Raw genomic sequence first — 23,551 nt, 5'->3', positions numbered from 1 at the left:
GCTCTGGCACCGGGGCAGCACAGGGGCTTATGTACAGGCGAGAGTGGAATCTAACACACAGGTGAGAGATCTCTCACCCAGCACATACTGAGCCCATAATAGGTGTGACACTAGCAGGCAGGGATTTCGCAGAGTGCAGACACAAGGCAGAGGCCATCATCTACACACGTGCAGTACATGGCCAAAAGTATGTGGACACCTGACATCCAACATCACATCCATAGTTATGGGCATTAATATGAAGTTGGTCAACCCTTTGCTGCTATATCGACCTCCACTCTTCTGGGACGGCTTTACACTAGATGTTAGAGCATTGCTGCAGGGATTTGCTTCCACTCAGCGCCAGGAGCATTGAGGTCGAGCACTAATTGGGCAGTTAGGCCAGGTTTGCAGTTGGCTTTTCAAGTGATCCCAAAGGTGTTGGGTGAGGTTGAGGTCATAGCTCTGCGCCAGATAGTCAAGTTCTTCCACACCATTCTCAACTAAACAATTTCTATGCGGACCTCACCGTGTGACTGGGGGCATTGTCATGCTGAAACAGGAGAAGGTCTTCCCCAAACTTTTGGGGAAGCACAGAATCATCTAGAATGTGACCATATGCTGTAGCATTACGATTTGCCTTCACTGGAACTAAGGGGCCTAACTCAAATCATGAAAAGCAGCCAAAGACTAAGGAGAGGCAATCAAGCGACAGAACACTAGCAGGTACTCACAATTGAGGACGACCTAAACATTAATTTAACTTACAGTGACTTTTAATAATAACCTTCTCACCAATGGGATTCAATACTGGACCATTCTACACAGGTAAAGCCAAAAGACCTCCATATATAATCAAGGTTATTTATTTTTTCCTGTGGAGTAAGTAGGACGTCACACACCTATATATGCTATGGCAATTAAATACGCACATACCAGCAAACACCTAAAATCATGTTGTGAAAATATCAAAAGCTTGCTTGGGCACCATTTTGTTCTCTTCTTCGAAGGCTAAGATGCAATAGCATGCTCTCAAATTTGTATGAAATGTGTATGCAAATGCTTTTCAAAGTAGATTGTCCATACAAAGCATGTAGTTCTACTTCATGCTTCTAAAATAATTTTATCATACAGAACATGAGTTCTTGGCCGAAACCACTTCCTTGATGCCTGTCCACACAACTTTCTGGGTTAGAATGAAGCTGAAAGTTGCCTGCACGCAGAAAAACCACAGGAAAACAAATTGGTGTTTTTCCTAAGGAGCACATCTTTTTATTTCCATTAAATAAATAAAAAGTACCAAAAAAACTGACAGACACTTTTTTATGGGGACTGTGCAAGAGGGATTGTTTTTTTTTTTTTTGTATTTGCATATGTATCACAACACAGAGCGTTCTACAACCAAAATGTGCAGAGGTCCATGGGGGAGGAAAGAACTCCCGCACCCACATCTGCAAACACACACACAGACACAGTGACATCTCCCAGTATGATTGCATGCTCGGTCTGGTCCGGGCACTGCCTTGTGTACACTGACTGCATAGCCCATGGGAACAGATCCGTGGCAGGCTTATCCCCATGATACCAATGGCACTTTCTACAATGGGCCGATTTCTTCTAAAGCCTCATCTCCTGAAGGCAAGCCTGGGAAAAAACACTCAAAGCTATGTAGCTGGTCAGAGCAATACAAAGGACCCCATTCCTACCTCTGTCATGTGCAGTGCCAAGTATACAAAGGCAGCATGGGCCCTGTCACCTGGCAACACAGTTCCTGGGGCAATAAGTCTACTGCCATGGCGATCTGCATTGCTGAGCACTGAGAAATGTACGTAGGTAATGTTTAATTAGAATATGGGCCCTTGAAGGTATTCAGCCATGGAGGTGTCGTGTCTATAGTCAACAACAACAAAGCATTTAGTTTGCAAGTGAGATACTGTCCACCCTTGGATTTAAACAAGTACACATGTAGTGGCAAAAAAAGGCAACACCATGGTGAGAAACATTTTTACATTAAAAAAAAAATGCTTTTCTCCCGTTTTCCTCACCAATTTGTCATGGCCCAATCAGGCTCCGGCTGCAACACTCACTGCAACCTCTGTTGTCAAGAGTGCAGAAAAGCACACACTCCTCTGAAGCATGTGATGTCAGCCTTCGCTTATCGCAGCAAAGTTCACTAGTTGGGGCTCATGAGGAAGATTTTAAATGTTGCTCAACACGCAAACTTGCAGGCGACGTCATCTCATCCGGCTAAAATCCTCCCAACCACAGGAGGCGCTAGAACCATGTGGGCGTGGCCCTTAGGGGCTGCTGGCTGCAGATGGCACTTGCATGGCCCAAAATAGAGACCAGACCGTGGGGGTCACCCACACCACCCACCAGAATAGTGCCTTAATACGAGCCATAACCCAGGGGATGAGCCACTCTGCAATACTGCTTTCATGGCTGTGACAAGACTCACAAATGAAACGGAATATGCAAGTGTTCAGAGCACAAAGCCTAATTAGGCAGCACACTGAAATGGAGCTTTACTCAGAGAGAGGCTTACGGTGTAAAGGAAGAGAGGCTTTTCTGAAGGCTGCTTCTCAAAGCCTCCAGCCAAGTGTGCCTTTAACACAGGAAGGAATTCTGGGAATGTGTCGACTCACAACAGGGGCCCCACAAGCGGCTCCCCTCTGACTGGAGGCCGGTGTCCTGCCGTCACAGACCTCCCTCGCGCTGACATGCGGCTGCAGTGCACTGTTATCTGTGAGAGCGGGATTTGCATGTTTCCACCGACATGACACACATTCCTACACATGAACAAACGGGGGACAGACAACACGTTCTTGCACAGTTACACGGAGGCGACGTCACATTTGAACATAACACAGGGAAACCGCGTACAATGGCACCATTTACACAAGTTAAGATATCAACACCACGTGGCATGGCTCGATGTGCATCACTGCATGTTCTTTTGACACCGCAGAAGAAACAGGCAAAGGTCATGTCAGCTGGAGAGTGGACAGTAATGGAATGAGTTCAATACGGATACACTTCTAGTTTCTTGGGACGTGCTAAGAGAACATCCTGGGTAAGCAAGCCCTACATTTCTCTGCCTATCAGCCTTGTTTCAAAACAACACTGCGAGACATTCAGCCAACAGTACACAATCTGCAAACACATGGGTTGACAAGGGATCATGGGATAGAATAGTGATGTAATACAGACGGCTCAAGAAGTCACTAGGAATTCCAACGCACGTTAGGTCCCGTGAGGATTCAGATCTGCAGGGCAGTGAAACTACTCGCTCAGGCCTACATAGGACACATCTTTAAATACATCTTTTAAAACTGCTTGTTAAAAATCCCAATGATATTCCAATGTCTCCTTAAACCTCTGAATGTAAAGTGTCCATTGACGGTTTGAGAGGGGAAAAGAAATAAAACAAAAAAGAATGGTGCAAAAGGTTCGCTAAAAAAGAAAGAATAAAAACCTCGGGCGATACGACGGCTGTTGGTCACCACATGCCACCTGATGAACGTCCTTAAGGCGGGACAGAGGTCCTCATCAGCGGCCGACTGTCTCGGTCTCAAGCGGAAAACAGCCCCTGGGCTCGCTTTTATTAAGAGCAAGCGTTCACAGCTGCTTTCAGTTCATGAGTTCAGTTGAAATACACGTGAATCCACGAGGAGAAAAAACAATCCTGACAAGCAGCATGAATCAGACTGTTCCCAATGCCATTTTAGCTAGAGTAGTCCTTAGTGTCGTACATGATCATTGCCTACATAATCTAACTTGAATACATACATTCAAACACATCAGAATAATCACAGGGAGGGCCTCTTTTGGCACACAGCGTCACATAATGTCACCTCCTTAAGAAACGGGTAATTCAACGATGCAGATGTGCCGTTTCTGACCATTGGTCAGAACGGCGATTCTCTGTGGTAAAGTGCGGTGAATGCAAGGGTCTCCCAACGAAGTGACCGTGACCACCACAGCGCAGGAGGCAGGAGCACCGCTTGTCCCCGGCCGCGCCTCCTTCGGGTCCTCCTGCTCCCGACTACTCGTCGTCTCCAGCCATGAGGAACCCCAGGATGAAGTCGATGGCTTTTTGGCGGTCCTGCGGCGTCTGCCTGCCCATCAGGTTGGGCGGGGGCCGGATCAGAAGGCTAGCGAATAAGGGAGCTGAGGGGAGGGGGGAGGGGAAAAAACACAAGCATTCATACAGCGGCGTCTATGGATGGATAGCCAAGCTGCAAATGTGATGATTGGCAGGAGCACTGACCTATGAGGCTGGGAGTGAGGTTGTTTTGGTGGGAGAACTTGAGCAGCTCCCTCAGGAAGGCCATGAGGTACCGGAACACGTTGCGGTGAGCCCGGGGAAGCTGGGTAATCAGCTGCCATTCACAGAAAGTAAAAACATATATAAATAAATAAATAAAATCAACAAAATCCCACACAAGTGGAATAACAGCACTTAGGCTTGTTAGACCCGCTCTCCAAATGACAATAAAGCTGACGCCATGTTACACTCCACCCACTAGCATAGGTGTTCAACCCTGAACTAAAAGCAGCTCATTACAAATTATAGGGTTAAGCGCTGACCCAGGAACATAAATCCGCAAGTCCCACACTTCTGAAGTCCTGACATTAAAACGTTTGTAATAGTGTACTGGGGGACCTGTCTTTTTAATAGGTACTCAGGTTTTGCAACTTAATGATGAATTAATGATGAGTTTTATGGAAGGCTCCAGGGACTGGGGTTTTGTGCGTGCGAGTGAAGGGGAGTTTCCTGCACCTGTCTGCACTGACGGTTGTCCGGGGACCAGTCGATGCAGCGCTGGTACAGCTCGTAGCACAGCACCGGCTCCGGCAGGGCCTCCAGGAAGATCAGCAGGGCCTCCGCCACAGAGTGGTTGCTCCCGGCTGACGCGCGCAGTCAAGGAAACCCACGCAACGTGAGCTGAGCGCTACCCCCGCGGCACGCAGCTAGCAGTCCAACGCACGCAAAGAAGCCAGGTACATGGCTAACACACCCACAAACAAATCCTCCCACCTTCTCATAGTTAGCATGGCTTACCTCAGCTAGATTAGCATGTGTATGCTCCATGTTGTGTATGTTTGTGTAATAAATTATTTTATTAAACCTGTGTCTGTTCTGATGTTGCGTAAACGTGAGAATAGTCTATCCACATTCTTCAGGTAATTCATTAAATCTTTGATTTCATTATTTTTGTCATTAATATTTGTCATTTTAATTATAAACAGAAGTTCCAACTTTATGGCTGTATATTTTAGATGCCCAGAGTGAAAATATAGAGGTATATTCCCTACAAAAGTGGTGCCCTATGTAAGGCTAGAGAGTTATTTCCCCTAAAAACTATTTTTGAGTTAGATTATAATGAACACCAAGAGTATGGGATGAGAGGGAGAGAGCGATAGAAATGTGTGGCAGTGTAATATAACTGGTAAGAAACTGGGCTTGTAAACCAACGGTTGCAGGTTCGATTCCAGGTTCACTTAACCTGAATTGCTTAAATATATATCCAGCTGTAAAAATGATGCTACGTAAAAATACTAATTGTGAAAGTCGCTCTGGGTAAGAGCATCTGCTAAATGCCCGTAATGTAATGTGTGTGAGAGAGAGACTGAGCTTACAGAAGGTAAATCGAGCACAGAAACCACAATTAAATCTGTTCACAAGAAAAAGGGGAAAACAGAAAACTGGAGGTAGAAACAGAGAGCAAGAGTGGCAGCAGGGCAAAGAGCACGAGACATGGAGGCTCATGCAATGAAGGCAGATGCCATCTGCGCCAAGAGCTCTGAGACCCTGGCAAAGCACTTGCACATGGTAACAAGAAACGCTTTAACAGACTGGCGTGCAGCTTGTTGAAGGATAGCTCCCAGTATGCCATCTGAGAGTTATTGTATTTACCCTCCTTTTTCTGAAGCTTGCCAACTCTGCTGAAGGTTCATTTAAAAAATAAACAGTTCGTCCCATTTCACCAACAAACGCCAATCCCAGTCTACGCTATCCAGGAACAGCAACACGGGTGGGGGAAAAAAGACTGCTGACATTTGCTTTAAGGTTAAAGTATCCTCGTGTCATCTGAACTGAAGCAGAGCTGTTCTGGAAAGGATACGGATCGTCTCCGGAATGCTGGTGTCGAGACATTCAATGATGTTCTGCAGCTCCTCCTGCATTCCTGGGGACTGGAAGAGGTCCTCCTGGAAACAGATGGATAAACAAACAGACAGACACACAGCACAAGGTCAAAGAGAGGTTTGCTTCCCACATTTCTCTTTTCAGCAGGACTGACTGCTGTACTTCCTGGCCTCTCACCTGTTTGCAGGACTTGGTGAAGAGGTGATCTACTAAAAGCCACACTTCCTTGGGGATCTTCAAGGGCTTGTCCTCTGCCCCAGCGTTGTCCACCAGGACGTTTATTCGGGACTTCTCCTGGTGGGTCACAAAGCCGATCCCAAAATTAGACACAAACATCTTTAGTAGCCGCACACACCAATGACCACAAGGTTCACTGAGAGGACATTGCACCAAAGATCCCAACTGTAATATTCCTTCTTGTTTCAGCACGGACATTATGGGACATCCATTCCACATGCTTTGCCTGACATTGCTAGAAGTATTTGGGGATTAGTGAATTAACACAACACATATGTGGATTTAGAAGCAGTGAACCGAGAATATAAATTTATGATATTCATTACATCCCCTTTAACTTAACGGAGCCATACAGTTTTACAGCCAAGTGCTTCATTTCAACCAAAACATTTAAATGGAAATATATTTCAGAGTTAAATTTGTAGAGGGGATTTCAGCCCGTGACATTCGTCTCAGTTCAGCAAAAGTCCAGACTGCTTGACAGAGCGCGCTCCAAAAATAGCGTCCTGTGGCAGGACCGCACTGACAGGAAACCCGAGAAGGAAGCACAAACGGCAGAACGCATGCTAATGGAGGGAGGGGTGGGTGTGTGTGGTGGGGGGGGGGGGTTGCCTTTTAAAGTCTCACCAGACCAGCTCGCTTTCTCTGACCTTGCAGGCACAAACATGACTTTCAATACTGGAAGAACCAGCTCATGCGTTGAGCCTGGGCCTCACACGTCTAGTATTCAACTCCCAAGTTGCCTCAAAAAACTGAACACGGTATGAGATCAGAGAGAGAGAGTATGAGCCACAGAATTCACCTGAAGCCTCGGACTTAGTGCTGAGTATCGATTAATAAAAATGTTTTGGTTTTATGTTTCCGAGAGGAACCTTGCCCATAGGAACAACTGGAATGCGACTAAATTGCTCACGACACTGTTGAACTTGGAACAGGTGTGGCCAGACCAGTGGTTCTCTTAATCACCCTCTCATTAGTAATACAATTCTGATAACCGTGCACAATGAGGGTACCCTGCAATATGAGCTATGAGGTCACACAGCTGAGAAAGGGGCAACTGAGAAGCTCGTCCCATTAACGAGCTGTTTGGACAGGCCACAGGGCGATGAGCAGCTGGCTCAGGCATCGTTATTTCAGCCGTGCACCTTAAGGCCTTCCCTCGCTTGGCCCACCCGCGCCGTGTGTCGCGTGCGCGTTTACCTTCTCCATGTAGCCGTCTTCTCCCTGAACATCAAGCAGCCCCAACAATGATAGACAGCGATCGGAACAGGGAAGGAGAGAAGTGGGAAAAAGGAGAAAAAGGGAGGAGAGAAACAGTCACTGAAGATCTGTTCTTTAAGCAGAATACGCCCGAGAGCGTACCGTAAATATGCCGTCCGTAAAAGGTTTGCAAAAAACAGGGAGCAGGCCCAAACTTTTAGATCAAGGGAGGAACTGCTTTTTGGGTTGGCGACATGCTTGAACGATGCTCATGAATATTAACAGCGCCGGAGCAAAGTGCAGCCAAGGAACCAAAACAGCATGGCCGCATTTCACACTTAAAACCCCCTGTGCTTTGCAAAGGAAGCAGAAGTACAAGGTCAGCGTCGTAGAAAAGGCTCTACCGCAGAAGTGAAGAAACAAGCAGAGGCCATTCCGCAAGCCGTGCGAGGAGAGGAAGAGAATAAGGAACCGCTGGTGCATTTGGTTTTACGTCCAGCCCCGACCCCATCCCCCCACCCCTTTCCCTTCCCCCCGCTCCTCAGGAAAGCCCTGCGTAAATCTGTCACGTTATGCCCCATGTTCCGGCTCTGAATGCGCCTCCGCTTTCCGAAAATACCCCCAGAATATCACTCTGAGGACCCCCCATAGCCAGAGAGAGACCTGACCTGGGGCAGAACTAAACACAGAGCCTCAGCTCAGTCAACATTACTCAGTGTGAAACTGTTGTGATCTGAATGTGACTGAAATCATTAGGTAAACTATCATGTCAGAGGAACCTACAAGCTTATCCTCTGCAAAGCAGGCTTCTTCAACAGATTCTTCCACACGGGCCAATCTTTTTAAAACCCTACGTATGGGCCAAACATTTTCATGCACTATTCATCAAAGTTCCGAGAGTAGATGGTGAAAAGTCTTTTTCCCCCGCTTTGTTTCACTTTTACTTTGTGCACTTTTTACATGAGCACACATGAGCACGCATTTTTGCGTGGGTACACATTTGCTTAGAATTTTCTCCTCTTTATGTCAGTGTGCAGGTTTACTTTTCAATTGTTTTCCTTCATGTACTATTATAAATCTGTCTGAGTAAGATGCATTGCACGTGTGTAAATGAACGAGATGCCTTCTTAATGTATAGCTTCTACCATTATTCGGCTGCAGGCGTGAGGAATGTTGACGTAGACGCGGACCTGCACAGTCAATACTCCTCACGATCCACAATAGTACTTCTTTGTTCCTTCTCAACGCAAAGGTACTACTGCAAACCGTGTCTGGCACGATGGCCACCGTTTGAGAGACCTCTGAATGGCAGAGCCTGGCTCTCCCAGGAGCACCCTACCAGGTCGATGAGCTTGGTGATGGGGATCTCGCGGATGGGCTTCTTCATGCGGCACAGCGTCTCCAGGGACGTGCCGAAGCAGCTGGGCAGGTAGCTGCCGGCGATGGTGATGAAGTAGTCCTTGCCCCGGTCCAGGTGCAGCACCAGGATGTCCTCGATGGAGTCCTCGCCCGAGTTGAGCAGGGTCACCGAGTCCTTGCTGACGTACACCTCCAGTCTGATCTCCAGGGTCTCATCTGCACGGGGGCGGGGGGGAGCGAGGGGGAGGGTGGTGTCAGAGAAACAGGGTTACGGGGCGGGGAGGGAGAAGGGGCGTTTCCCCATCCCACATAACCAGATGCAGCATTCCGTTATGTGCAATTTAGCCACGAGGGGGAAAAGGCGGGAGCTGGCGCGGTAAACGCGGTTAAAACGCGGTAAAGGCAGCGCTCGCTCACTGGGCTCCAGGAAGCCGTCGCAGGGCTCCGCGCGCAGCCAGGGCTTGCAGTACTGCGAGTCGTTCAGCTTGGGGATGAAGGCGAAGTGGCAGGGCACCTGGCCGTCGTTGGTGATGAGGAAGCGCGCCCGCTGCAGCTGCCTGAACTTCACCTTCTCAAAGGTGAACTGCGGGGGAGGGAGAGCGTCGGGGTGAGGCGGCGGGAACCAGGAATCACACACACCCGCCCGAACAGGCTGAAACCTATTCATATCCCAACTAGCAGCTGCCATCAAACGAGTGAAGCCATCAGCAAACTGCCAAAGGCAACACTGTTCCAACCCTCACGAAGGCAGGGTACATTGTTAAATATTGCAAATACATGGAATTTTAGAAAAACATGATAAGTATATTTCACACCAATGTATATTTCAAAAATATATTAATTTCAGTATCTGAAAGCAGAAAATAATTAGCCTATCAGCCAACATATTGCGACTTGTCCTGATATCTTTAATGAATTTCGGCAGAATTTGGGAGGGGCACCCAAAAAAATTTTATTTTATTTTTTATTTTTTTAAGTGTTTTTTTCCCTCCTATCAGTGAAGGGAAATGCTCCTGGAGTAGCTGGGCACGCTCAATGTCCCTGAGAGTAAATCAGTGCTGCGGAGCTCAGTCTCTCCTCTCACCTCCCGCTGAGACAGCGACAGGGACGGGAGGAATTCGTTCTCCATCCGGTCCATCATGCGCACGATCTCCTCAAACACCTTCTTGTGCCGCTGCTCGTCGACCACTTTGACCTGCGAGGCACACAGACACGTCCGTCACCCTCACTGCGTTCCAGGCTCTCTCCCAATGCCGACGCGACAGCAGCATGGAACTGAGGGATTCAGGCAGGACTTCATTCCTACGCCATGACCTTCCCAAATACTCTGCACAAAGTGAATGAATGCTTCCAGTCTGCTCTTCATACCAAAAGAACAGCTGGCTTCATACGAATACACATACATACACATTCCATTTTATTGCCTGAGGCACTAACATATCTTGTTCACATTACATTACAGCCATTTAGAAGACGCTCTTATCCAGGGTGACTTACGGTACACAACATTTGACATTGCATTGCACTTTACAGCTCAGTAGAGACATCAGTGGGAAAGCGGCTCAGTGCTGAAAGGCTCGCTGTATACATCTGAGCTCAGTGTGGGCGTGTCTTACCCAGTGCTGAAGGGCAGCTGGGTCTGAGTGTAGGCGTGTCTCAGCTCTGTGTGGGTGTGTCATACCCAGTGCCGAAGGGCAGCTGGTTCTCAGTGTGGGTGTGTCTAAGCTCAGTGTGGGCGTGTCTCACCCAGTGCCGAAGGGCAGCTGGGTCAGAGTGTGGGCATGTCTTACCCAGAGCCGAAGGGCAGCTGGGTCTCAGTGTGGGGGTGTCTAAGCTCAGCGTGGGCGTGTCCTATCCTGTGCCAAAGGGCAGCTGGGTCTCAGAGTGGGTGTGTCTAAGCTCAGTGTGGGCGTGTCTTACCCAGTACTGAAGGGCAGCTGGGTCTCAGAGTGGGTGTGTCTAAGCTCAGTGTGGACATGTCTTACCCCAATGCTGAAGAGGGAGCTGACAGGCTTGTGGTCGCTGGTCTGCAGCTCCATGTGGCTGCGGTACTCCAGCTGCTTCACGCTGCTGCCTCTCCACAGGATCCGGTCACACCAGGCCGGGACACGGCACTTCCCACTGAAACGCACACAGGCACACTGCTGCCCAGTCCAAATACACAGCGCGCTGCTCACTGTGGCGTCAGCTGCATAAAAGGCCCATTACAGGCCTACTACAATTCACATTGTTGGAAAAATATTTCTATATTGTAAGGATTTCGATTTGTTGCAGGAAGGAAAAAGCAAGTTCATCCGATTCCATTCATTTTTCGAAAACTGTAACTATGAGAGTGGGGAACAGAGCAATAAAAACAAGATATGCCCAGAGATAACCTATATGTACGCTTTGGGGCTAGGCAGCATACATGGCACCAGTACCCACTGGGGCTTAGTCTCAGGTACCAACGGCATAGGTCTGAGGATGACTGCGTACAAAGAAGACTCCTATAACTTCTAAATCTATTGTTAGAAGTCTCTTGAGACTTGTTACTCAATACTCAGAGGCATCTTATGACCTTGAAGCTAGTGCTTTAAGAATTGTAATCAGGCAACAGGAAAGACAGACAGCAGTGTGTGCAGGCACTCCACATAGACAGCCAAATGCATCAGGACCTCAAAGGCCAGAAACACAGAGCCATTACCTTGAGTCCCATCGGTCGGTTTTGGCATCATATTTATAGGTGGGCATGAAGGTGATCTCTCCCTCCACAAAATCAGCAAATGCTCTCCGTGTTTGTCTCTGGATGTTGAGCTAAACGTGACGCAAGAGAAGAAGAAATAAACTAACAAACTCTACTCTGAAATACAGAAATAGGTACAAAAATAAGATCGTTTTGATTTGGATATCCATCAATTATCAACATTCAAAGTGTTCTTCCCCAGCATATCTGCTAAGCCATAAGACTGTACTCTGCACATTTGTATTCACTGAAATGAAATGCCATCTAAATAACTAAGCTGCAGTCTACATGTGCAATAAACAGAAATAAACAGGCTTTTACCACACATGCAGTGAACAGTGCTAACACACTCCCAGGAGCAGAACTCCAGCTGCCAGGACATCAGGCAGACGTTACACAATCCTCACCTGGTCGCATTCCTGCAACTTCTTCAGCTCCTTTTTGGATATGCGGTTTTTGACTTCGGAAGCGTCGTAGACACACAGCCGGTAGTTCAGGTCTCCCAGCCAGATTACCACTCTGAAAACAAAAACGAGAAGAAAAGCAGAATAAGTCACGCAAATCAAATTACCACGAGCAAAGAACCCAATGACAACATTTAACATTCAGTTGGTTTTGGATGTGGGAGCATAATGATCCAAGATGGGTTGACTGGCCTGTCATAGTCCAAGATATGTTTTAATTCAGTACTTACAATATCCAATAAAACCATGAATGTTACACAATGATAAGACGACGTGCAGCCATTTCACCAGAGCTATAGCTATGAAGAACAAGGCGGGCCGCGGTAGAGAAACGGGCGGCGGGGAGCCTCACTCGTGTTTGACGATGCTCAGCGGCGGCTGGTCCGGGACGGAGAAGCTCATGCGGGCGCAGATGTCCTTGTAGTCCTGGTTACGGCGCTCAAACTCCTCCACGTGCGCCGCCAGGTGAGAGTTCACCAAGCAGAAGCTGGTGTTGTGGAACACGAACCGCACCGCCACACCCCCCTTGTTGCCCTGGAAATGCAAATGGACCGCGATGCAAATTCCGTTCTCAACGAAGCTCTCTTTTATGTGAGCGGTTATGAAAATGTGCCTTCCCTGGGAGCTGTGCCTTACACTGGCTACACGGTCCACACAGTCCCATAAGCGAGGTTTTTAAAGCCTAATCCAGTAATTAAGACGTTTCAGATTAAAAGCTTAGGCTTCAAATAAAAACATTTTTAAAGCCAACACTTCTAAGAACCAGGATGTTTCACAACCACATCAGGAAGCTGGGTCTGTTAACAAAGTATATGCTAGCAGATATCAGACAATAAAATTACACAACATGAACATAATGGAAAGGAAATGATGGTGACTAATGGTACACTGTGCCCAGAACTAACTACTGTTCTGCTGTTGAACACAATTACTGGAGAGAAGGATATACTGGCATCTAGACAGTTATGTAATATTGCATAACCGAAATCCCTTTATTCTGTCCTCTTTTCTGTACTCCTGAGTTAGAAAACTGCCTTCAGGTATGGAATCTGCATCAATCAGCAGCACATGTAAAGTTACAGTAACAGGGGCATAAAGACATGTGATCTCTATACACCTCCCATAAGGCTCACTGCCGAAATGTTATGAAACTATATGCGGAGTAGATGTTGTGCAGCTGTGAAAGAGGAACACCTGAAAGAAACCACGTTATTCCGCCAGCAAGGTTCATTCAGAAAATACCACCACTACTACCACTACTAATAACAATGACAACAATAACAACATCAAAACTCAGATCAGACTCAAGCTATTGGCTGGCTATCGTGCGCAATAAGGTGCACTATTTTCTATGTTCTTTCTCTTAACCTTGAATGGCCACCACTTAACGTGAGAATGCTGTGAGACTTTGGCACAGACCAATACGCACCCACAGGTAAATTAACTATCAGTCGACCATTTTTCAAAATGCAAGATGCTCAAGTAGAGACACCTTAGAAAGTATTGTCTGAATATATGTCGGACTAATATAATATTGAACTCTCGTCCAACAACTTGAAGTAGCAGAGGAAGTGTGGCAACAAGACCACTTGTTTTGAATAACCAACTGCGTACCATTTTACCCATGATGCCTGTGCCAACAGTCTCTGCTGCCACGTCTCGGATGTGGCTCCTGTGCTCTTTCTTGGCGAACACCACTAGCATCATGCCCACCAGCCGGATGATGCGGATCTGCAGAGAACACGATGAAAACACGGCACAATTCACACAGTGAAACATACGAGTTTCATCGAAAACTCATGTTTTGTATGTCTTATTTTTATGTGCACATGCATGCTCTATTTTTTATGTAAGTGCCGGGAAAATGAGGCATCACAAAACCCAAACGGGTAGAGCTATAATATTAAATCGGTAAAGGGCTGATTTGAAACAATAATCAAGAAGTTTTTCTGTGGCGTGCAGTTCTCACCCTCACACATTTAATGAAAATGAAGTAACTGAAGTGTTTTGCGCATTTTCTTCTGAACATATGGAAACACACAGACATGCACATACATGTGCGTCCACAAACACGCATTCAGTCTGTGTTTCTCCTGTACTTCGCTCCTTACTCACCCGTCTGTATTTGCCCTTCGGATGCAAGCTCCGCTCCACGGCCTCCACCCACTGCTGCTCCTTTGAGGAGTCCAGGTAGAAGAAGGCCTCAGTGCTCAGGTCCAGCTCCTGGAATCTGCAGCCCCATGGAGTCCCCCCAGAAACATCACACAGAAATGAAAGTTCATTTACGTCACCTCTTCACGGTCCAGCAAACTCAGCCATGCTGCACGCTTCACAGACCTGACCTAAACTTGAGTTATATGTCTGTTGTAATAATTATGCAATTATGCAAACGAGCACACAAGTTTCACAGCAGAGGGTCCAGACTAAAGAGCCCTGAGCATAAATGGGGAAATGCCAGTGCTCATTAACTGGAAGTAACCACACAGCCTGTTTTCTCACAGAAAGTCTTTCTACTTCAGAGGCCCTTGCTCTGGGCCCCTGGTCCTGGCACCCACCCCACAGCGTAGAAGTCCGGTGGCTCCGAATCGCAGCGAAGCCAGGGTTCCAGGCTGCCGTCCGGAGACTGCCCGTTCACGTTCCACGTCCCTACGAAGAACCTGCGAAACACGCGGGCACACACGCCCATTAAGTGACACAAGAGAGACACAGCACATCTGCCTGTTCAGTCTTGTAGAGGTCATACAAATCACATAGCAGCACACTCTTCATTCCAGCTATTGCTGGCCTTTAAAACAATTAACTGAAAATGATCTGCTAAGATAAAAGCATGCCAATTCTCCCTGAGCTCTGCTGGTTTGGTAGAGGGCAGCGGCAGCCCGGCGGAACTCACCGGAAGTTCTGGATGTCCACATACTCCTTCTCCTTCTTGGCAAGGCGGTGTCTGATGAGACCCTCTCGCTGCCCGGCCAGGCTGGAGAACATGGCCTGCCTCATGGTGCTGCTGGAAGGGCTTTCATTCCAGCTAAACGACCTTTCCATCGTGAGCCTGTTGCTACAGGGCGACCACAGCAGCATTACACTCATGTTTAACTGACATCTTCTGCAGAGCACCATTCCAAACTCAGGCTTTAACTTGTTGCCTCTTCAAAGGGTTGGATTCCTAATGGAAATTTCACTGCAATGCAGTTGGGCCCCCTGAAGCCCAGAGGCACATAACAGGCTATAAACTACACCCCAATATATAAATCCAATGCATACAAAAAGAGATTCAGATTGGATTTATAAACTACATAAGCCTTTCTGGACAACTCTTGTTTACAATGAGCATAAACTAATGATTATATTTGGACTTGTTCCAGGGGGCAAAACTTACTCTCTGCTCGGAGTAATAATAGAGTTGTCTTTGACCGGAGCGGGTGGGGCCCGTTCTTTCGAAGCCGAAGTGCTGGAAGGGTTGGCAGAGCCCTTTCGGGGTGGCAGTGGGGGCACCGGCGGAGGCGGAGCTTCCCGAGAGGCGCTGATCCGGTTCTGCTGGTTCTTCTTCTCCTCATCCTTCAGGGTGTGGTTGGAATGCTCCTGGATGCCGAGGTCAGCCAGAGTCAGACCCGGGCCGTCCGCGTCTGGTGAGAGACGGTTACGGTTAACACGGACAGCACACTACACAGGCACGGTAAATGAGTCACTTTATAGCACACGGAGGAGGACCTAAGGCCTTTTTCACACCTATGGTTATCGGGCCGGCGTTGGGATTGACGGAGAGGGAGTTGGCAGGGGCTACCTCGCTGGCAAGCATGCTGCCGACTCTGGGGGGTGCAGGAGGCACAGGGTCGGTGGGGTCCATCGCCTTGGATGACACTGCAATAAAGGAAAACATCATCTCTCAGCAACATCAGCAAAATGTCTCGGTCAGTGGGAAAAGGCGTTTGAGGCCAAATTCTCAAGAGCACAAGGTTTGAAGCAGGGGTGCACAACAAGGTCCAATCAGTATTTTGGGCCAAATTCTGCTCTTCTTTGATTAGCTTGATCACATCTTGATCTGACATTTGTGTAAGCACCAGCTAGAGCCGCAGACTGCAAACCTAAGGTAAACTGGTTGGAACCAAAACCAACACACCGAGCAGCCTTCCAGGACTGGAATTGCACACATTAGGTCTGCAGACTTGCATTTCAATACAGGGCACAAGTGGGCCTACAGCAAACCAACAAATAATAACGCATGCTTATATGAGACAATGTCTCAGGGCTGAAAAACTGAGGAGAAAGTATGCATCTAACAAAAGACATCCAAAGAACAAATCTATACGGTAAACCCAATCCGATATTGCTAGCCTGTGTTCATTAGTAGATGTATGCTTGCTCAGACCTAATAGGTAGTTATGCATTTTCACCTGACCCTGTAAAATATGGCACTGCAAATACCTAATAAAAAGCGGCAGCAGCCAAAAGGAGTTCATCCTCTTTCTAAATGGAGATAAGAGACCTGGTGAGTCATAATTACATCCTTGAACACACAGGCATTCTTATCTATGCAGCACTTATATGAAGTATGTTTGCGATAAAGGCTGGACAGAATGTACATGGAACAACAGAAGACCAGGCACCATCTGAGATTTCTGACTCACTGGCCTGTTTCCACATTTCCACACACTGTGACGTCTTTACTACAGATGTCAGCTCTTCATTAACAGTCACACCCCTGCTGTAAAAACCTGATTGGCTGCTTCTTTTTTTTTCCTTCTCCAAACACACTCACTGCTGAAACTTCACCCCTGCTCTGTCCTGAGGCCACCTCTTTCCCCTCGCCCCACAACAATCAGGCATTACCTCATTAATGTGTAAGATCACGCTGATGTAACAATCACTACCGGAATTTTAAGCAATGGAGTTTGAGAAAACCAACTTAAAAACAGTAAAACATTCCAAAAAACCAACGATTCAAAGGGTTAAGGGTTAAAACATTCCCAAAAAATTACTGGACAAATTAACTGGACAAAACCTCTAGCGAGCAAATTGGTCTAGCATAATGTTGATAACTTTCTTATTCGCATCAATTGTAGGTCAGTTTTTTTATGGAAAAAGGGGTAGCTATAGCCAATTTGACAGTATCACACTTCCTTATTCTATCACATCACAAAATACGATGTAGGTGATCATTATGAAGATTGTTCAAAAAGAGGTGGGGCAGAAAAGTAAGCGATTTGATCTTTTAGGGCTTATTTCTTCCTTTTATTACAATTAAAAAAAAAATTTTAATGGTGAGAATCATAAAATAGGACAACATCAATTTGGCTGGTGTATTTTATTTTTTATAATATCTGGTGCTTACCCTTTAAGTTTGGAAATATTAATGTAGCGTAGTTAGTTATATGGATTAGAGTAAATGACACAGCCGACTGTCTGCTCACAATACCGGAAGCTAAATGCATCATACCAATTGTTAATGTGTACTTTGTTTTTTATTATAAAATCTTTTCTCTTTTATTATTTTTTTTTGATAACCAACAGTGATAGACACCTCTGTAGAATCCAAACTCCAGTGCCATCATTAGCAGATGAACTATATTTAGCTAATAGGTGGACGTGTATACATAATGGTTTTAGTTTTGCAGTTGACAAAAACATTTTTAAATCTTTTTTTTTTTTAAGTTGTAGCCATGGTATGAGATATAAACCACTCCATGCCTTTGCATATACAAGAATATATGGCACTTCAGGGTAGTTAACAGTGACTGGTTTGCTCAAGGTATGACGATTCACAGGGAGTTTGCATTTGACCAATCAGTGATTTGCAGGACTGCAAGCTACACCCATCAGTTCCTGGCATTTTAGTTTGTTACCTCTCTGGAGGACTAGCAAAATTTAGTCCAGAGATCTATCTACGCTTCTGCTGTCAATGGAAACTCATCCAGAAACCATGATCTCGGTTGCACAGTAGAGTTGCAGAGCAGCTCCACGCTGAACTCTGTGGTGCCTCACCTTGCTGCTGGGCCTTCTTCACCTGCGACAGGAAAGACTGGGTACGCTTATCATCCTGCAGCTCCAGCAGCACGTCAGGGGCCTGCTCTCCTTGAACCTGCACCCGAAGGCAGGCTTACCGGAGGAATGTGTGAGAGAGAGAGAGAGAGAGAGAGAGAGAGAGAGAGAGAGAGAGAGAGAGAGAGAGAGTTCACTCTGACATCTCCCTGAGAGAGCAGTTGCTCACGTAGCAGGCTTTGTCAACAGATCAGGATAGCACAATGCATGCGAGAGCTTAACACATGCAAATCTGCTATAGAACCAGCTTCAATGAAACAAATTATCCCATGATGCAACAGACCAGTTTTCTCCTTATCACTGCCATTTATGAAAATACAGATGGAAAGGAAACTAGCAATAGACTCCCAGCACAGGGAGTAAGGGCAGTACGATCAAGACCGATCACAGCAACTGAACAAGGATAACACAATAACTACCCACTCTTATTATGCAAAAAATGTCTAGGAACAAACTGTCTGAATAATATTATTCCATCTACATCTTCTGACTGAAGTCTAAAAACAGTGATTTATGAGGTTAGATTTTCCACGTTGCACTGATATATGCCATATAGCTAAAAAATATTAAATAAATAAATTAAATGACTTTACATGGACAAACCTTATGAGCTGACAGGTATGTATTTGAATTGCTATGCAAAGTTTAGTTTCAAATTGCAACCTTAACGCAAACACTCACGATTAATTGGGATGTCAATGAGAAGGGCTTCTTCTGCCTCTGAAAGAAAGAGATTTTTATTTTGTTTGTTTGCTTGGTGTTCTAAACGAAACAAGACAAATGTTTGGTTAATTGCAGATCAGCAAGTCAAATGGGAGGGTAGCCTCATTTTTCCGTCAGTGGGGAAGATTCCTAGAGCACCTTTCTGAAAACAGCTGTGATAAGTCTCCCTAGGGGGACGCTGGTCTGCACCGGTTCCATATTTATAATTGCAGATTCCCGCACACCTACTACAGGCCCAGGTAAAGACTTCCTCAGGAGGAGCTACCTATATAAGGTGGACTGGAGAATTTCAGGGGCTCCCTCTCTCTTTTGTTTTTGTGCTCGCCCACTGGGCTTCTTTCAAATCAAATCAAATCAAATTTTATTTGTATAGCGTATTTTACAGCAGTTGTCACAATACGCCTTACAGACAAACCTGGCCTAAACTCCCACAGGAGCAAGCCTAAGGCAACAGTGGCAACAAAACTCCCTGTGGCAGATGGGAAGAAACCTTGGAAGGAACCAGGCTCAAGGGGGAAACCCATCCTCCTCTGGTCGGCTCAGGGTGCCAACTGGTGACCAACATTTCAGTCAGTTTTATAAGGTTTATGATGGCTTCTTTTTATTCTCCCTGGTAAAACCATTTTCTTTTTCTCTCAAACCTGGCGTCGGCTTTGTTATGTTTACAGCGGCTCAAAAGCAGCCATAACAAGCAGCTTTAGTCGAGTCCACCAAAGACTTTCTCTGATTAAATATTGAGGACCTTGAGGTGGAACAAGAAAGATGGCCCAGGAATGCTAGCGTACTGCATCCCTGACACATGCAGCCACTCAGAATTCAGCTGCAATGCACAGCTAACACACACATGCACACATGCTCATAGAACACTTCCTCTTTCAGTGCAAGTCACTCGCACTCATGAGTACATTTCAAAGCAATAGCGCTCAGAGGCACCAACAGCAAGAATGGCCATTTGAAACAAATGAGGAAAAGGCCCCAAGGGATTACCTTGCACAAGATGAAAGTGACCGTTGATGGGTACGGAGAGCTGAGGTATGGGACTCTTCACCACCTCGTCAGGGTTAGCCAAAACATCCAGCCTGCAAGAGAAGCAGAGCAGAAAAGAATCATGCAGCTGGACCAGGCCTGATTAGACACTTTTACTGAATTTGCATGTAGCCTAATACAGACGATATTCTGAGCATGTTAGCGATATCATTTTTGTCACTATCTACTTCCTCTGTGACAATGCCTCATTTGTCCATGACGGCTCATCACAATTCATTTTCAAATAACCTCCATTTGTTGGCAAACCTCCCCTTTAATTTTTTTTTCTTTTTTTACAAATTATGCAAAATACAAAGTTATTCCCTTAAAAGGGTTAATAGAGGAAAATTTGACTCTTAATATAGAATCTCCATTACAAGGAAGATCATGCCGAGAAAGCAGTAAAATAAATAAATACTGAAATTATACAATGACAAATAACAATATACAATAAAAATACCAATAATTAAAAATAATTATACATTTCCAGCATAGTGTGCCGAATGATCAAATAACAGACAATATTATCACAGACTTCTTTGCGCAGTGACCTAAATCATAAGATATAACATAGGCATGCTTTTAAGACAAAGGATGTAGAAAGTGAAAAAAAAATGTGAAGAGCATCAGGGCTGAATGGCGGAATAAAGGAGACAAGATTGAACCCTTCAGAGGACATGGCTTCAAGCTCAGCCACAGTGTGCAGTCATTCAGACTTCAGGGCTTTGTGCTGAGCAGCGAATTCTGCATTAGGAACAAGTAGGCTAATTCAGGAAATGTGTTAAATGGACCCTTTTGTGAAGTCAACATTAGCCTACTTGCTGGCAAACCCGTGCCCAGTCACTGCCTAGGGTAAGTATTACTGCAATGGTATGATAAGGCAGAAACACTTATCCTAAAGTGAGTAGTGTTCTGTCACTGTAATGGAACATAGGCCGGCAGTGCAATGGGTAAGGAGAGGCTGCAGGTTCGATTCCCAGGTAAGACACTTCCGTACTACCCTTAAGTAAGGAACTTGACCTGAACGGCTCCAGTGTATATCCAGCTGTATAAATGGACGCAATGTATAAGTTATTTAGTTGTGTGTAAGTTACACTGGATAAGAGCCTCAGCTAAATGCCAGTAACGTAGTGTCATAATATCACCAATGTAACATTTACAATATTCTGACTCAATCTTATGGTGCTTAGAAGCACACATTCAAGAACAATATGTAGCCTAAAGTCCCAGTTGTGAGTAGATACATATATGCATAGCATGTAACAAGAGGCAAAAGGAGTAAAAGAAAGCAGAATCTGAGAAACTGGCTGCACATGCTTTTCAGGACTGGCTCACAGGAATGCTTAAATGAGACATGCTTACACAAGCAAATAAAGGGTCTCACTTTTCATATCCGTATACCAGAAAGCTGACGTGTAAGCTAACAGATTTGGTAGCTTGGCAGCCTAGAGGTCTACTGTATGGATCTATGATTTTTCCAACCCTGGTTGCTTACTGTGTCATTATTATAGCAGCTGATGGTGAATTAACATCGCTGGATTCCAGCCGCATCTCTCTGCCCACTTTGACACCACCGACCACACACTTCCAGAAAATCAATGTTCAAAATGAATGTAATAAATATTATTTCTATCTGCTGCCTGCTGGCACCACAACAATTCTCATTTCTTCTGAACAGAAAAAACACCCCTCTCACAAAAGTATACAACATTGTCCTCTCTAATGAAGGTAATTATTTCACAAAACAAACGTCACCGTGTGCAGGACCGTGCATTGACTGGTCCACAAAAAAAGCTCGTCAGTTGACACGGTCATATTAAAATTTTTAACACTATAACAGGAGTCCGCATCAAGCTCCAGAAATTACTTTCCCACAAACGCACTCATTTCATAATTCAGTGTATCACTCACTGTGCAGCTTTGCAGTACCCAACCCATAAAGGCAAACACCAGACAAACCTAACTGGCAAACAGTGAACTGGACAAAGGTCGTTTTAGAAAGGATAATAAACTCACATATATTCTCCAGACCGCTCAACCAGTGACAAGAGCCGTGGTTCCCTCAGTCCTGCTCGGAGCTCCTGTGCTTTCACAGTCTGGAACTTCAGTTAAGGCACTTCGGTGACCAATATGGTTGGGAGGAAAGCCGCTCATCCAAAAACCACAGTCCGTTATTTGGACCAATAATTAGTCGAGATTGCATACATGATTACTTGGCAATTAATAGATTTTAAGTAACTTGCTTATCGCAAATACTATTCTGTTCAGTCCAAACCTCTGCAATTCATAAAACTTTAAGAAGCACATGCTTGAAGAATTACATACTAACAGTGGCTTTAAATAGAATTCTTCCAGTGTACTGTGAAATGTCCTAAATCATGAAAGGCCCCTGTCAGTAAAGCCAAAACCAGATAACTATGATACCAAATGCGAATCGTTCAAACTTGGACCCTGCTCCTTTTTACTGACTATACTCCACGACCACTACGAGTCACAGTGTCACACAACATTTCGGAAAACCTAACCAAGCTGTAGTATTTACTTAGCGACATCGAGTTTTACTTTCAAGTGTTGCTTTTCAGTATTAGTTTGCTGGTTAAGGACGTTCATAATGGCAGTGTCAGCTAACCAAGTTACTGTGAACCAAACGTTAGCCAAGTACAACGATTTAGCTATGTACTATTCGCCAGCGCTAGCGGGCCAGATAAACATCAATCCAATTCTTAGCTAGTTTAGTACAATGTCGTAACCTAAGCGAGCTAGCTAGATATTTTCGCACGAGATGGTTTCCAGTTAGCTCGTTACTTAGACAATGTTACTTGATCAACGGCACAATTAGCTAGCTAGCCAAATAACTGCCAAGTTACGAACAATGACAAGAATACTTTGCGATAAAGGATATTATTATGCATTTATCTTCACATAACCCGAACTGCGAGAGGGCATCCATCAGACAAAAGCAGGCAAGGAAGTTTTGGTGAATTGCTGGAACAGCGATTTTATTCGAATCCGACTGTACTTCTAGCCAGCCAGCACAGGAGGTATAACTTTAAAAATATATCGGCAGCTAGTTAGGTAGCTGGCAAGCTAGCCAACTAGACTGTCTAAGTTACCTCCCAAAGTATCCGGCCTTCCAGTAGAAGCTAGTTAGCCAACTGTCGGTCTTCTCTATTCCAACAATATTTCGATTTTCCTGGAATTTCTCAAGCCGGTCTTCTTTTCCCTTCATCTGAAAGTGATAATCATCGTCCCAATATCTCCAGTAACACTGAAGAGTTCAGACCGCCAACGTTAGCTGTGTACATGTTCACCCATTAGCTGCCTACCCTAGGTCGTTTGCCAGATAGCTAGTTAGCTAGCTAGCAGTTTTTTTCCTAGTAAAACCCAGGCCCCGTGTGAAGCTAACTAGTAAGCTGCTACAGTAATAAAATTCGCCGATAGGGCTTGGGATGGGAACTCCTCCGAAAAGCAAACACAAACCCGGGCAAACCCAGTTTGGCATGAGTATTAAAGAAACGCACCGGCGCCCTCTACCCTAGGATGACCGTATTTTTACTACAGTGCTGCCTGTTATGTCAGAAAATCTCATTGATATTTGAACTACTTCATCAGCCCTTTGTTCAAACCAAAGAATAACCGTTTGTTGTTGGACAAAAT

General features: G+C 45.6%; 1 protein-coding gene across 3 annotated transcripts; it reads right to left on the bottom strand.

Moving 5' to 3' along the window:
* Positions 1-1,222: 1,222 nt before the first annotated feature.
* On the bottom strand, positions 1,223-23,392 carry LOC118236771 (inositol polyphosphate 5-phosphatase OCRL-like). Of its 3 annotated transcripts, XM_035435388.1 has the most exons (24): positions 22,797-23,392; positions 21,911-21,990; positions 19,856-19,947; positions 18,827-18,865; positions 18,089-18,202; positions 15,836-15,967; positions 15,486-15,732; positions 15,003-15,164; positions 14,668-14,769; positions 14,228-14,342; positions 13,727-13,843; positions 12,465-12,646; positions 12,056-12,167; positions 11,610-11,719; positions 10,912-11,047; positions 10,011-10,121; positions 9,344-9,509; positions 8,907-9,142; positions 7,568-7,591; positions 6,308-6,424; positions 6,108-6,192; positions 4,763-4,890; positions 4,250-4,361; positions 1,223-4,149 (listed from the first exon to the last, which is right to left on the bottom strand). In XM_035435388.1, the coding sequence occupies exons 1-24, from the start codon at positions 22,842-22,844 to the stop codon at positions 4,025-4,027; spliced, it is 2,892 nt and encodes a 963-aa protein (XP_035291279.1). In that variant the 5' UTR covers positions 22,845-23,392; the 3' UTR covers positions 1,223-4,024. The 3 variants fall into 3 exon arrangements, with proteins under 3 accessions (XP_035291279.1, XP_035291282.1, XP_035291280.1); XM_035435391.1 differs by lacking the exon at positions 7,568-7,591; XM_035435389.1 differs by lacking the exon at positions 21,911-21,990 and having other exon boundaries at positions 23,008-23,392.
* Between the last annotated feature and the right edge of the window lie 159 nt (positions 23,393-23,551).

This window comes from Anguilla anguilla, chromosome 9 (genome assembly GCF_013347855.1).
Source record: "Anguilla anguilla isolate fAngAng1 chromosome 9, fAngAng1.pri, whole genome shotgun sequence".
NCBI lineage: Eukaryota > Metazoa > Chordata > Actinopteri > Anguilliformes > Anguillidae > Anguilla > Anguilla anguilla.
Note: the sequence above shows the minus strand (reverse complement) of the source record. Positions and strands in the feature narration are given on the sequence as shown.